The sequence below is a fragment of the Panthera uncia genome, chromosome X (genome assembly GCF_023721935.1).
Source record: "Panthera uncia isolate 11264 chromosome X, Puncia_PCG_1.0, whole genome shotgun sequence".
Classification (NCBI taxonomy): Eukaryota; Metazoa; Chordata; class Mammalia; order Carnivora; family Felidae; genus Panthera; species Panthera uncia.
The window spans coordinates 54,062,308-54,078,120 of record NC_064817.1 but is presented as its reverse complement, the minus strand read 5'-3'; the positions used below and the strand labels follow the sequence as shown (position 1 = coordinate 54,078,120).

Sequence of the window (15,813 nt, the reverse complement as noted above, 5' to 3'; positions counted from 1 at the left end):
AAGCTGCCACCCATTCTTTTCCCCCAGCACCTGGTTCCCCTTCTCAAAAGCAACAAGTATTATCATTTTTAATATATACTTTAGTCATGCACAAGTGAAACTGTGTATTTATATCCATAAAAATACAACTGAGGGTGGTTTATGTGCTTTAAATTTGGTAGTTATTGCCAAATTGTCCTCCATAGAGACTGTACCTGTTTGCACACCATCCACAGTGTTTGAGGGTGCCTGTTTATGCATTTCCCCATCAACATATTGTCAAACCTTATTTCTTTGCTAATCGGATGAAAGTGGTATCTCATTAATTTATAATATTGTGAGTAAAACTCATGTTTATTTAGTAAGACCAGGCCACTAGGCCTGTCTCCTCCAGACTCTTCCTACAACTATCTCATCTCTCACATCCACCCCTCAGCTCCACTGAATAGGGAGACACGGTGTTCTTTCACTCCCACCTCCCCTCTCTGGCCTTGTTCTCTGGAAACTCCTCCTAAGCCTCCCTGAGGCCCCAGGTGCGATGAGATGTCATTCCTCTGTGCCTCCTTCCATCACAGCACTGGACAGGCTGCTTTCAGTTGATTTCTGTCTGTTTTCCTGTGTGCCATCTCCACTAGATGGTGAGGGCTGGGACTGGATCTTTTATCTCTCTTTATCTATTGTTTATCACTTCTATTGTTTATTCTTGTCAGTAAATATGGAATGAATGGATGAATAGACAGCTGGCAGTTGTAGACTGAGGTCACTGGAATGCAGCTGTTCTGTGTGACTGACTGAAAAGATTTACCCTCGTACTATAAGAATGTAATATGTGGAAGGTTGTACTTCAAATCAGGGGTGAAATGGTGGATTATTCAATAAATGGTTAATTACTATAATTGGGGAAAATCAATGTACATCCTTATCTTACACCCAACTAATTTACAGATGAGTTTGGTTTGTTAAATATTAAGAGAAAGCATAGGGGTGTCTTGTTGGCTCAGGCAATTAAGCATTCGACTCCTGATCTGAGCACAGGTCATATTCTCATGGTTTGTGAGACTGAGCTCCGCATTGGGACACTGCCAGTGTAAAGCCTACCTGGAATTCTCTCTCTTCCTCTTTCTCTGCCCCTCCCCTACTTGTTCTCTCCCCCGCCCTCAAAATAAATAGATCAACTTAAAAAATAAGAGAAAGCATAAAAATCTGAAGAAAAGAAAAGAATATTGATTCAAACTGAAGATGGGGAACTTTCTAAGCATGATACCAAAAAAAGAAACCATAAGGTTGATAGACTCCATTACAATTTTTTAAATTATTTTTTTAAGTTTATTCATTTATTTTGAGAGAGAGAGAGAGAGAGAGCAGGGGAGGGGCAGAGAGAGAGGGAGAGAGAGAATCCCAAGCAGGCTCCATACTGCCAGCATGGAGCCCGATGTGAGGCTCGAACCCATGAACTGTGAGATCACGACCTGAACTGAAATCAAGAGTCAGACGCTCAACTGACTGAGCCACCCAGACGCCCCACTCCATTACAATTTTAAACTCAGCATATGCAAAAAGTCAGAAACAAAACTGAAAGGCTAATAAAGTACGAGAAAAAAATTTTATAAATATCCAAATGACAACTGGAAAGACCTGTTAAAACTCCATAAGAAAAAGACAAATAGAAAATTAAGCAAAGTTCAGGAATAGGCAATAAAATAAGACTTATTTGCCCTTGCATGAATGAAATGAACATGCTAATAAACACTCAGAGAAATATTTCCCCTCACTAGTAGTCAACAGAGGGTCAACTAACATCACATTTTTCATCTAACAAATTAGCAAAGATGATCATTTTCAGTGTTGGCAACTATATGGGAAAATAACACTCTCATACCCCAAGAGTATAAATTGGTGCAACCTTTCCAGAGGACAATTTACCAGTATGCATGAAAAGACTCCTTTTGACCTAGATCACTTGTAGAAACCCTACCAAAAGGAAATAATGAGAAATATAGATGAAAATTCAGCTACAAGGATATTACAGTGGCATATTTATAGTAGTGAGAAATTGAAAGCAATCTAAATGTCCAACAAAAGAATAGGATAAATTATGGCACATTCATAGGCCAGAATGCAGGCACTAAAACCATCATATTGAAGACTGTTTAAGGACACAGGGAAATGCTTATAATATATTGTTAAGTAGGGAGGAAAAAGTACCTTGAATATAATGAATGATACCAATTTTTTTTAAATGTGTATCTATGTGTTTGTGTAGGAAAAGTCTAGAAAGAAGATACTGACTGGTGGGGGGGGGGGGGAGTCCTTGCATGTAGGCCATCCTGTCCCCAGGAGGGCCCTTGGGGTAAGCTCCAGTGGTTTCTGCTTTCACACTACAGCCCAGGAAGCTCTGGCTGCAACAGCTGGGGCAGGTAGCCCTGGCAGAAGCTTTGCTTCCACTGTGAGATGTGGGAAGAGGCCAAGGGGCCCCCAAAGTTGCCATAGACTAAATCAAGGCTCTTAGATAAGGATACTAACAGCAGCTAACATTTATTGGGCACTTCGCGTGGATTTTCATTTAATGCACATCCCCAGAGATAATTTCTAATACAGGTTTTAATTTTCCCATATTATGGATGAGGAAACTGAGGCCCAGAAAGATTAGGTGACTGATCCAAGTCACAAGGCTAGGAAGTAGGTAGATGAGCTGAGCTTCAAACCCAGATAAGTACATGCACCTTATATTTGGCTGCTATGGCAAGAAGGGGAGGGCATGACAGAGAGCAAATGAAAAATAGTAAATGAATGAAAGTTGCTTCTGGAATTGGATCCCCTTGGGAACAATGCTCATGGCTTTTGCACACGAAATTGCCCAGAACAGTGTCTTCAGTGATTGTGGTCACACAAATGGAACAGACCGTACATGCCTCATGTCCTAGCAGATCCCACAATGAAGACTCTCTCTTGGTTTGTGCTCTGTGGGCCTGTTTAGGATCTGTCCTGGGAAAACTCCCCTCCTCCTCTACAGGCCGTGTGAGATTTTAAGGGTTCCCAAGATAGGAACAGTTATTTCTCTATTCAGGGATAGCTTGTAAAATGGGACTCGGCTGTCTTTATTTAGTACCTTCTGCCACAAAATTCTTTGGGCAGCACCAGCCCTCCCTCCCCACTCCCAGCAAGGCCCACATCATCCAGGAGTGCCTGCTTTCCCAGACAGGGCCCTTGCCCAGCCCGTGCTGCATTGCTCAGCCAGCGTACCCTTTCACCTCAACCCATCCCCATCCCATCCAGTAACCCCCTACTTTATGCACAGAGAACTCTCCAGTATCCTTTCCCTAGCAAGTATCTCCTCCCCTAGCCAGGTCCCACTCCCTAGCCCTTCCTCCTTCAAGAGCCAGGAATCCTTTTTTTTACCCTATATTAATTTATACCATATATCAGCCAAGCCCATGGTCCTCGTCACCAGCCTATTCCCCGTTCCTCACCCAGGTCCAATTCCCTAACCCTGTTTGTCCCATCAATACCCCCTTAGAGCTAGGCCCCCTTTTCTAGGTAGTCCTCCTTCCCCATGTTAGGCAGCCTGCCCCAGCAGATTACCCCTCCCCCATCAGAAGCCCTTAACCTACCTACAGTGTAGAACCCAGCCATGCCTTCTTTTTCTCAGCCAGGTCCCCTCACTTGGTCAGGCTCTCTTCATCTACTTATGCCTTCCTCCCCGGCTCTCTTCATCTACTTATGCCTTCCTCCCCAACTAAGGCCCCTTCCCCAGCCATGGCCAGGTCCCCAGGTGGGCTCCCTTTCCCTGCTAGGCAGGCTTCCCCTATACCTACCTACACCCACCCACACCCACCCCCTCTGCAACTGAGCCACGTTCCCAGCCAGTATCCCCATCTGCAGCAACCCTCCCTGGGCCCCATGGCTCAGCTAGTTATTCCTCCTTAGCCTGTGCCCAGCTTTTCCCTCTTCAGCTGGATCACTGTCCCAAGGAGCTGCCCCTTCACTGGCCTTTCAGAGCCCGTTCCTCATTCCCCAGCCAAACATCCTCCTCTTGAAGCTCTGAATCACCTTTCAAGTCCCTCCCCAGCTATATGACCTTTCCCTGCCAAGACCCTTTCACCAGCAGGTGCCCCCATGCTGAGCCAAGTCTCCTTCTCCAGATAGGAGCTCTTTCCCAGCCAGACTCCTCCCCTCCAGCCAGGGTCTCTTCACTGAAGGACCCACATCCTCTTCCTCAGTCTATGCTCATCTTCCCAGACAAGCCTCTTCTCCAGTAAGGCGCCCTTCCTCAGCCAAGTCCCTTTTCTAGCTTATTCTTCCTCCTTGGCCAGACCTCTTCTCATCCCTATCCTGTGCCTCCCCTCCTCAGCTAGGTTCCTTTTCTCAACCATGTGCCCTCCCTCAGTCATGACCTCCGTGAGGGCACATGCCTTCATTAGAAGGCAGAATCCCTTCCCTGGCAGGCTCCTCCACCTGCTAGGTCCCCTCTTCTAGCTAGGTCCACTAACTTGCCTACTATTTCTTGCCCAGTTTATGTGGTTCTCAGCATTCAAACCTCTCCCACCACCAGCTTCCTTTCTTAGCCTGTCTGTACCTCCCCAGGGAGATCTCCCCCAGGTTCTATTCCCCTGCCAGAGCCCCTCCCCAGTCAGGCCACCCTTCCCTGCCAGGGTATTTTCACCGCCCCCCCAGTGCTCCCTATTCCAACCAGTCTCCTGTCCTCAGCTTGTGCCACCCTATCATGCCTATGTTCCCTTTACAAGACAGGCACATTCCACATCTAGGTCCCTTCCCCAGCTGATGTCCTACTCCCCAGCTTATGCCTACTTTCCCAGCCAGATTTCTTTCCCTGGCTGGGTGTCATTCCCCAGGCTTTCCCTCCTTTAACAGTCAAGAACTCTTTTATTATCCTTTGCCCCCCAACTCAACTAGGTCTCTTTCCCTTGACAGCCCCTCCCCCTTAGCCCCTTCCTGGCCAGACTACTTCCCCACCATGTGCCCCAGTCCAAAGGCAGGTTCCCTTGCCCACTCCTGTCCCTTTCCCCTGCCTGTTCCCTTTTCCCCAAGATATTCCTCCTTGCTCTGCCGGGTCTACTCTCCAGATAAACATGCATTCCTGGCCTGGCATCATTTGGCCACCTAAGCCCCTATTCCCAGGCCACCTTTCCCAGCTAGTGCTCCCCAGACATTTCCCCAGTACCAGCCAGCCTCCCTTCTCCTTCCAGGACCTCTTCCACACCATATGGCCCTTCTCCAGCCTGTGTCCCTTACTATCTAAGCTCTCTTCCCCATCTAGGCCCAATTTCCCAGCAAGGACCCCCTCTGCTGCCTCTACCCCCTTCTTGGGCAGGTCCCTTTTCCCAGCCACCCCCCTTCTCAAGCTGGGTCCCCCTTCCAGCCTGGTCCCTTTCTCCAGCATTGTGCAACTTTCTAAGCCTGGTGGCTCCTTCATCACCCAGGTTTCTTTCTCTGTTCAGTCCTCCCCCAATCAGACCCTGTTTCCTAGTCAATGCCTCTTTCCCCAAGAAGGCCCCTTTTCCTTCCAGACCCCTTTCCCAGGCAAGTGTCTCTCCCTTGGATAGGCAGCCTGGCCCAGCCATTTCCCCATCCAACAGCCATGGACCCCTTTATCATCCAGTGTGCCCTTCCAACCAGGCCTCTTGCCCCAATGGGCAGTCCCTTCACCAGTCTATTCCTCCTTCCAGTGTGTCCTTCCCCACCCAGCCTCCTTTCCAGTCCTATTCTCACTCCCTACCCTGATCCCTTACCCAGAATGTGACCTAGTTCCCAGCCAGCTTCCCTTCCCCTCCCTGTATAACCCACCTCAGCTGGGCCACCTTCTTCTACCAGAAGCCCTTCACTAGCCTATGCTCCTGCTGACAGCCTGGACCACTAAGGAAGTGGAATCCTCCTGCAGCCAGGCACACTTCCCCAGCTGCGTCCCCTTATCCATCAAGGTCCCCTACCCTAGCCAGCCCCTTCCCCTACCCAATGCAACTCATCCCAGTGGAGCACCCTTCCCATTTCTGGAGCCCGTTACCAGCCTCTACCTATATCCCCACTCAGGTCCTGCTCACCCACTTGTGTCCTATACCCCATGCAGCTTCCCTCCTCTACCCAGGCCTATGCTTTGTTTGCCAGCTAGTCCCCTTCCTCAGCCTCTGCCCCTTTCCCCTGCCATGTCCCATTCTTCCTCCTAGGCTGACCCCTTCCCCAATTATCACCCTCCTTCCCAGCCAGGCACCCTTTTATAGGTTATGCCTCCCTTCTGGGCCTTGTCTCCCTTCCACAGCCAGGATTTTCACCCTTATAAAAGGCCTTCTTGTTACAATGCACCCCAATCCCCAGTTTTCTCAGGGGCCCTCTTCTCCTCAGCTAGCTGGCCATCTGAAATTTATCTGATGCACATTTACACAGTGAGCTATCTGGTAAGATTTCCCTATTTGCATTTTGGGACCCCCCCCCCAAACAGTGGTACTTCTTTCCCTTCTGCAATGTAGCCCTGGATCGGTGAGTTTTGGGAAGTGGGAGTTCTTTTTCATGCATAGCAATGAGAACATCCCTAAACAAAACCATTTCATGATGTTTTTCACCGAGTGAAACATCAAATCAGGGCAGCCTCTAGATAAAGCTCCTCCCTAAATCCTTTTCTGGGAAACACTCCACTCCAGGCTGCCACCAAGACCTTGGGCCAGGCCTCCTCTCCAAACTCTCATCTGTCTCCCAACTCCTCTCCCTAACCCTCAAAGATTCCTCTGCTGAAGTAAATCCTGGGATGCAAACTCTATGTAAACTAAGTCAGCTACACAAAAATAGAGAACTAGATATTTTTAAAACTTTTATTTTTAAAACAAGTTGCATAATATTTAAAAAATTCTTTTGAATTTATATATTTTGTTTTACAACATTTGCTGTGTACAATAAACTTTTTCAATGAATTTAAGTAAACTCACTGAAATACAGGATCTAAAGATTTACAACATTGTAAGTTGTTTATTGCAAATCATTTCACTTATACTATTCTATTGGCAAATTCAAGATATCAATGAGCCTCAACCAACAAAAGATACCAACAAAACTATCTTGCTCACTTTTTTTGCCTCATGCCAGTTGTAGATGTAACAAAATGGATCAACTATTTTTACTTCTTAAAATCTTCTAAAAATTTTTTCTATCTCTAAGAATTAAGGAAAACATGCTAAGTTCAGATCTTTCAAACTTTATACCACTTGTAGACACAACAAACTGGATCAACTATTTGAATAAAGTTGTATCCTTTTATGTCACAGACTAAAGAAAACTTACTGGTTCAGATCTCAGCCTTGTAGTAGGTTAAGCTACTTATCAGTATGTCTCTTTTTGCCTCATACTTGGTGTAGACACAATGAAATGGATCAACTACTTGAATGAAGTCATATCCCATCCTATCTTTAATAAAGGAAATTAAATTGATATCTTTTGCATCTTAGAGCAAACCTTATCTAACCTGCCAATTTTTGTAAATTGAATTATTTAACTTCTATGTTTAGCACTTACATTTAATTTCTAAGTTTAACAAACGCTTTAAGTAGAATTTAGCAAATACCTAAATAACTAAAATTAATTGGGAACCACACAAGTTTGTATGGAAAAAAACAAAGCAAAATACTAGAGGAGCTCTTATCCATAACTTGAGACATCTCTAGAAGAGCCCAACTGGGCTTTAAAAAGTAACCGTCAAAATAGACCAGGATACATTTTTTCCCAAAGAACTAGTAAGCAAAAGGCATTCACAAAGCATTTCGATCACAGAAACTCCAACTTTATCTAAGTAATCCAATATAATACATTCATGGGACAATCCGAAGATCCTGAGCTCCACTGCTTTTTCCCAAGTTAAGAAGGCATCAAACCAAATTTCTATTTTTATCTCAAAGGTAAGTGCAACGCGAACAATTCTCATTGGTAAGGGAGGCGAAGCCCCCTAAGGGCGAGAGGCGGTTCAACTTTAGCAAACCTACTCCCTCCCCTTGGGTAGAACAATACAGATATTATATTACCCGTGTGCTGAGCCTCCCCGCCCCCCTACCCCTCAAAAGCAACACAAGGGTGAGAGAAGAAAGAACTGCCAGGTAGGAGAGCGCGGGCGTGGGGGTGGGGGAGGGGAGGGAGAGAGGGGGTGGACATTCGAGTGAAACGAACCAAGAAAAAAAACGAGAAAACCGAAAGCAAAAAAAACCGGAGCCTACTGGGGAGGTGCGGCGGTGGCTTCGGCTCTGGCTCCAGTGGCCACGGCAGTGGCGCGGGGGCCTAGAAGAGCCGCGGGGCCGCGCCCCCGACGGCGCCGGCCTCCAGCGGCCTCACCGAGTTGTAGTGCTCCCCGAGGTTGCAGGTGTAGTGCAAGTAGACGAGGGTGAGCGGCTTCTTGGTATACTCCTTCCCAATGACGATGATGGGCGATTCGGCCTGGATCACCTCGATGGGGGTCTGCAGGACGTGCGAGAGGGCCCTCAGCTCCAGCTGGCTTCCCCACAACGACTTGCGCACGATGTCGTCGCAGTAGCTCAAGAAGTCATCGCGGCTGTAGGCGTCGCCGGTTTCGGGGTCGCTGAAGAAGGGCAGAAAGTCGTCGACATGCTTGCGCATGTACAGGGCGGCGCGGTTCCGCAGGCTCTCCACGGTCACGGAGAACACCAGCTGGTCTTGGATGGCGCGGTACATGCAGTGGCGGTCGGCCGGGATGTCCTTCATCTCCAGGTTCTTGGGTCCCAGTATGGCGGCAAGCTTCTCCTCCTCTTCACGGCGGAAGCTGGCCAGATGCTCCATCTCCACCTCGGCGATGCTCCCCTGGCGCTCTCTCTGGAGGGCCGCCCTTCTTTCGCGCCTTTTCTGTGCCCTCGACACGCTGGGAGGCCGGTTCTCAAGATCCATCTTGGCAAGATCTTCTGTGATGGAATCGAGGTTGCCGTTATCAGGGCAACTCGCTTGGAACCTCTCCATTTCCTGCCGGTGCTTCTGCTCCATCTCAGCCTCGAGGCGGGCCACATCTAGGAGCAACTGCTTTCTTCTCTTCTTGTCACTCTTGGGGACCGAGTTCTTCATGCCCTGGATGCGGGCCTGAAGCTCTTCCTTCTCGCGAAGGTGGCGTCGTATCATCCGCTCTTGCTCTCTCTGAGAATCTTCCATGATGTTTAACGGCAGCTGAGACTCGAAGTTTGGTGGTAGCTGAAGTACCAGCTACACTTAAAACTAACAGCTCAAGAGACGGAGCACGCTACGGGTCCTCACGTCCTCAGCCTCGCCCAATTGCTGCACTCGGCTCTCTTCACCGGCTGGTTGCCCCACCCTATTCACGGCCCTGTCATTGGCTACTGTCTCCCCACGGCCATGCCCCCTTGAGAACGTTTGGCACTAGGATTGGCTGTTGAGAGCCCCTAAACACGCCCCCGTTAAACCCCTTAGCAACCGTTTTTTTCTGCTTTTAGCACGGCCCCAAATCCCGTGCCAAAAATCTCGCCTTTGAATACTACGTGCAGCAATTAGTCTTGTAGAATTGTTAACGGACTCTGACTCCCTACTTCATTTCCAAACCTGAACACAGTTTATACACTGGTCAGGCTTGAATCACGTGACAAATACTATCCCACCAGACAAATGTGCTCTGACAATGGACTTCCCATCACTCCTAGTGTTCAGATGGCAATGCTGCCTTCTCGTTTTTTCAGGTCCCTTGAATGGTGAACCTTTACATTTCCTTATGTTCCTGGGAACACAGACTCCTTTCATGTTAGGTCTCACAGTAATTCACACTGTCCCATCTCAGTGTAGAAGGCAACAGCCACAATTCTTTTTTTTTTTTTCCAATGTTTATTTATTTTGAGAGAGAAAGAGAGAGGGCTGAAGGGGCAGAGAGAGAGAGAGAGAGAGAATCACAAGTAGGCTCTGCACCATCAGCACGGAACCCCATGTGGGGCTCAAAAATCACCAACCCTGAGATCATGACCTGGGTGGAAATCAAGAGTCCCACCCTTAACTGACTGAGCCACCCAGGCACCCCTATGAAACATAACAGCTGGCATTCATTGAGGCACTCCTGATAATTTTGAATCTCTAAAAGTTCTAAAACATAAAATAAAATATAAAATAAATATAAACCCTAAGCTATTCCAAATATGCTCTCATCCTGCCCCAATCTGGTCACCTGTATCTTGAATTCTCAACCAGGAAGACCCTCGAGACCCACCCCCTCCACACCTTTTTACAAATGAGGAAAGTATTTGTCCAAGTTGTTGCGTATATTAAATTTCACACCTTTTAATTTTTTCTTGAGAGAGAGGCCACAAGTAAGCAAGGAGCAGAGAGAGAGGGTAAGAGAGAGAGAGAGAAGCAGGGCTCACCCGAAGTGGGGCTCATGCTCACTCAAAGCGGGACTCAGGTCAGGAAATGTAGGATCATGACCTGAGCCAAAGTCAGACGGTTAACCAACTGAGCCACCCAGGCGCCCCTAAGTTTTTGCTTTATTTTATTTTATTTTATTTTATTTTATTTTATTTTATTTTTTAACTTAAATTTTAGTTAGCCAACATACAGTGCAATATTGGTTTCAGGAGTAGAATTCAGTGATTCATCACTTATATACAACACCCAGTGCTCATCACAACTCATGCCCTGCTTAATACCCATCACCCATCTAGCTTATCACCCCCACCTCCCTCCATCAACCCTCAATGTGTTCTCTATTGTTAAGAGTCTTTTGTGGTTTATTTCCCTTTCTCCTCTTTCATCTGCCTTCCCATATGTTCATCAGTTTTGTTTCTTAAATTCCACATATGAGTGAATTCATATGATATTTTTCTTTCTCTGCCTGACTTATTTTGCTTAGCATAATACCTGCTAGCTCCATCCATGTCTTTGCAAATAGCAAGATTTCATTCCTTTTGATAGCTGAATAATATTCCATTGTATATGTGTACCACAACTTCTTTATACATTCATTAGTTGATAGACATTTGGGGTCTCTCCATACTTTGGCTATTGTTGGTAATGCTGCTATAAACATTGGGGTGAATGTACTCTTTGAATCCATATTTTTGTATCCTCTGTGTAAATACATAATAGTACAATTGGTGGATCATGGGGTAGTTCTATTTTTAGTTTCTTGAGGAACCTCCATACTGTTCTCCAGAGTGGCTGCACCAGTTTGAATTCCCACCAACAGTGTAAGAGTGTTGTAAGAGTGTTGAATTCCCACCAACAGTTGTAAGAGTGTTTCTCCACATCCTCGCCAACACTTGTTGTTTCTTGTATTGTTAATTTTAGACATTCTGACAGGTGTGAGGTGGTATCTCATCGTGGTTTTGATTTATATTTCCCTGATGATGAGTGATGTTGAGCATCTTTTCATGTGTCTGTTAGCCATCTGGAAAAGTGTCTATATATGTCTTCTGCTCGTTTCTTAACTGGATTATTTCTTTTTCGGTGTTAAGTTTGAGAAATTCTTTATAGATTTTGGATACTAAACCTTTATCAGATAAGTCATTTGCAAATATCTTCTCCCATTCCATGGGCTGCCTTTTAGTTTTATTGATTGTTTCCTTCACTGTGTAGAAGCTTTTTATCTGGATAAAGTCCCAATAGTTCATCCATGCTTTTGTTTCCCTTGCCTTCAGCGATGTGTCCAGTAAGAAGGTGTTCTGACAGAGGTGAAAGAGGTTGCAAAATCCTCTAGGATTTTGATGGTTTCCTGTCTCACATTTAGGTCTTTGAGCCATTTTGAATTTATTTTTATGTATGGTATAGGAAAGTGGTCCAGTTTCATTCTTTTGCATGTCGCCATCCAGTTATCAAGAAGATACTGTCTTTTTTCCATTGGATATTCTTTCCTGCTTTGCCAAAGATTAGCTGACCATATACTTGAGGGTCCATTTCTGGGTTTTCTATTCTGTTCTATTGATCTATGTGTCTGTTTTTGTGCCAGGACCATACTGTCTTGTGACTACAGCTTTGTGATATAGCTTGAAATCTGGAATCATGATGCCTCCAATTTTGTTTTTCACTTTCAGAACTGCTATGGCTACTCAGGGTGTTTTATAGTTCCATACTAATTTTACGATTGTTTGTTCTACCTCTGCAAAAAATGCTGATGGTATTTTGGTAGGGATTGCATTAAATATATAGATTGCTTTGAGTAGTATAGACATTTTAACAATGTTTGTTCTTCCAATCCATGAGCATGGGATGCTTTTCCACTTCTTTGTGTCCTCTTCAATTGCTTTCATAACTGTTCCATAGTTTTCAGAGTACAGATCTTTCACCTCTTTCTTTAAGTTTATTCCTGGGTATCTTACTGTTTTTATTGCAGTTGCAAATGGGATCGATTCCTTGATTTCCTTTTCTGCTGCTTTATTATCAGTGTATAGAAATGCAACAGATTTCTTCTGTACATGGATTTTATATCCTGCGACTTTGCTGAATTCATGTATTAGTTCTAGCAATTTTTGGTGGAGTCTTGTGTTTTCTACATAGAGTAGTATTATGTCATCTGCAAAGAATGAAAGTTTGATTTCTTCCTTGCTGATTTGGATGCCTTTTGTTTCTTTTTGTTGTCTGATTGCTGATGCTAAGATTTCCAGTACTATGTTAAGTAGTAATGGTGAGAGTGGACATCCTTATCTTGTCCCTGACCATAGGGGAAAGGCTCTCAGTTTTTCCTCATTGAGGATGATATTAGCTGTGGGTCTTTCCTATATGGCCTTTATGACGTTGAGGTATGTTCCATCTATCGCTATTTTGTTGAGGGCTTTTATCAAGAATGGGTGCTGTATTTTATCAAATGCTTTTTTTTTTGCATCTATTGAGATGATCGTATGGTTCTTTTATGAATGTGGTGTATCACATTGATTCATGAATATTGAACCAGCCCTGCAGCCCAGGAATAAATCTCACTTGACTGTGGTGAATAATTCTTTTAATGTACTGTTAAATTCAATTTGCTAGTATTTTACTGAGAGTGTTTGCATCCATGTTCATCAGGGATACTGGCCTGTAATTCTCCTTTTTAGTGGGGTCTTTGGTTTTAGTAATGCTGGCTTTATAGAATGTGTTTGGAAGTTTTCCTTTCATTTCTATTTTTTTTTTTGGAACAGTTTTAGAAGGATAGGTATTAACTTTTCTTTAAATATCTGGTAGAATTTCCCTGGGAAACAATCTGGCCTAGGACTCTTGTTTATTGGGAGAGTTTTGATTATTGATTCAATTTCTTTGCTGGCTATGGGTCTGTTCAAATTTTCTATTTCTTCCTATTTCCGTTTTGGAAGTTTGTGAGTTTCTTGGAATTTTTCCATTTCTTCCAGATTGTTCAGTTTGTTGGTATATAATTTGTCATAGTATTCTCTTATAATTATTGGTATTTCTGTTGTGTTAGTTGTGATCACTCCTTTTTATTGCTAAGTGGTAGTCCATGATATGAATATATTGTAGTGTGTTTAACCATTCACCTGTTGAAGACATCTTGGTTGTTTCCAGTTTGGGGTTATTGTGAATAAACCTACTATAAACATTTGTGTACAGGTTTTTGTGTGAACATGTCTTTATTTCTCTGGGGAAAATGCCCAAGAGTGCAATTGCTGAGTCATATATTTTTTAATTAATTTATTTTTGAATTTACATCCAAATTAGTTAGCACATGATACAACAATGATTTCAGGAGTAGATTCCTTAAGTCCCTTACCCATTTAGCCCATCCCTCCTCCCACAACCCCTCCAGCAACACTCTGTTCTCTATATTTAAGAGTCTCTTATGTTTTGTCCCCCTCCCTGTTTTTATATTATTTTTGCTTCCTTTCCTTTATGTTCATCTGTTTTGTATCTTTAAGATACAACGTCTTTCTCTGCCTGACTAATTTCACTTAGCATAATACCCTCTAGTTCCATCCATGTAGTTGCAAATGGCAAGATTTCATTCTTTTTGATTGCTGAGTAATACTCCATTGTGTATATATATATATATATATATATATACCACATCTTCTTTATCCATTCATCCATCGATGGACATTTGGGCTCTTTCCATACTTTGACTATTGTTGATAGTGCTGCTATAAACATTGGGGTGCATGTGCTCCTTTGAAACAGCATACCTGTATCCTTTGGATAAATACGTAGTAGTATAATTGTTGGGTCATAAGGTAGTTCTATTTTTAATTTTTTGAGGAACCTCCATACTGTTTTCCAGAATGGCTGCACCAGTTTGTATCCCCAGCTTGGTTATATTTTAAGGGTATTTTAGTTTTTTAAGAAACTATTTTCCAGAGTGGCTGCACCATTATACATTTCCACCAGCAGTATATGAGGAATCCAGTTTTTCTGCATCCTCACCAGCATTTGGTGTTGTCATTATTTTTTATTTTAGTCATTCTGATGCATGTGTAGTGACATCTCACTGTGGTTTTAACTTTGATTTCCCTACTGGCTAATCATGTTCATTTTTGCATGTGCTCACTTACCATCTGTACCATACCCTCTTGGGTAAAATATTTATGTCATTTGTCATAATTGGAATGTTTTTTACAGTTGAGCTTTGAGAGCTGTTTATATATTATAGATACTAGTTCTTTGTTGGATATGTGGTTGGCAAATATTTTGTATCACACTGTGACTTGTCTTTTACATCGTTTTACCTATTTCTCAGAGCAAATGCTTTACATTTTGATGAAGTCCTATCTATCAATTTTTCCTCCTCTGGGTCATGTTTTTGGTGTCAAGAACTCTTTGTCTAACTGTAGATCCCAAAGATTTTGTTCCTGTCTTTTACTCAAAGATTTATAGCTTTAAGTTGTAAATTTAAATATGTGATCTACTTTGTGTTTATTTTTGTGTACTTTTTGAAGCTTAGGTCTCTGTTCTTTTGCCTGTGGTTGTTCAGTTGCTCCAGCATCATTTGTTGGAAAGGCCATGCTTCCTCCATTGAACTGGTTTTGCACCTTTGTCAAAAGTCACAAGTTTTGATATATTGTATTTCCATTCTCATTCTGTTCAATATATGTCTTGGATTCCCTTGAGACTCTTTGGCCTATGGGTTATTCAGGAGTGAATGATTAGTTTCCAAGTGTTTGCAGATTTTCCTGTTATCTTTCTGATTTTGATTTCTACTTTGATTCCTTTGTGTTTGGAGAACATATGCATTTAAACACAGTTCATTTACATTTGTTAGATTGGGGGCACCTGGGTGGCTCAGTCCGTGGAGCATGCGACTCTTCATCTTGGGGTTGTGAGTTTAAGCCCCATGTTGGGCATAGAGCTTACTTAAAAAAATAATATAAATTTGTTGGGGTTTGTTCATGACGAAGAATATGTTCTATCTTGCTATATGTTCCATGGGCACTTGAAAAGAATGTGTATTCTGCTGTGGTTGAGTGACATGTTCTATAAATGTTTTTCAGATCACATTGGTTGATAGTGTTGTTGACTTCTATATCCTTCCTGATCTTCTGTCCAATTCTGTTATCATTGACAGAGGAATGTTGGATGTCTCCCACTGTAATTGTGGCTTTTTCTATTTCTCCTTTCAGTTCTATCAGGTTTTGCATCACATATTTTGCACCTCTGTTGCAAATTCCAAATACCTAGGATTGCTTTGTCTTTTTGGTAGATTCACTCCTTTCATCATTATGTAATGCCCCTCTCTGTCTTTGATAATTTTCTTTGCTCTAACATCTACTTTATTTGATATTAATCAAATCCTTTTCATTTATTAATGTTTGCATGATATATATTTCCATACTTTTACTCTCAACCTCTCAATATTATTTTACTTGAAGTGTATTTTTTGTAGATAGCATGGAATTGGGTCATGTTTTTAAATCCATTCTGCCA

General features: G+C 43.4%; 1 protein-coding gene across 1 annotated transcript; it reads right to left on the bottom strand.

The window, feature by feature from the left end:
* Positions 1–6,830: 6,830 nt before the first annotated feature.
* OTUD6A (OTU deubiquitinase 6A) lies at positions 6,831–9,266 on the bottom strand. The gene has a single exon (XM_049643910.1). The coding sequence runs from the start codon at positions 9,124–9,126 to the stop codon at positions 8,251–8,253; it is 876 nt and encodes a 291-aa protein (XP_049499867.1). The 5' UTR covers positions 9,127–9,266; the 3' UTR covers positions 6,831–8,250.
* Between the last annotated feature and the right edge of the window lie 6,547 nt (positions 9,267–15,813).

Excerpts from the sequence above, each read along its gene's own strand:
- OTUD6A (XM_049643910.1), bottom strand. The coding sequence starts at position 9,126 with ATGGAAGATTCTCAGAGAGAGCAAGAGCGGATGATACGACGCCACCTT.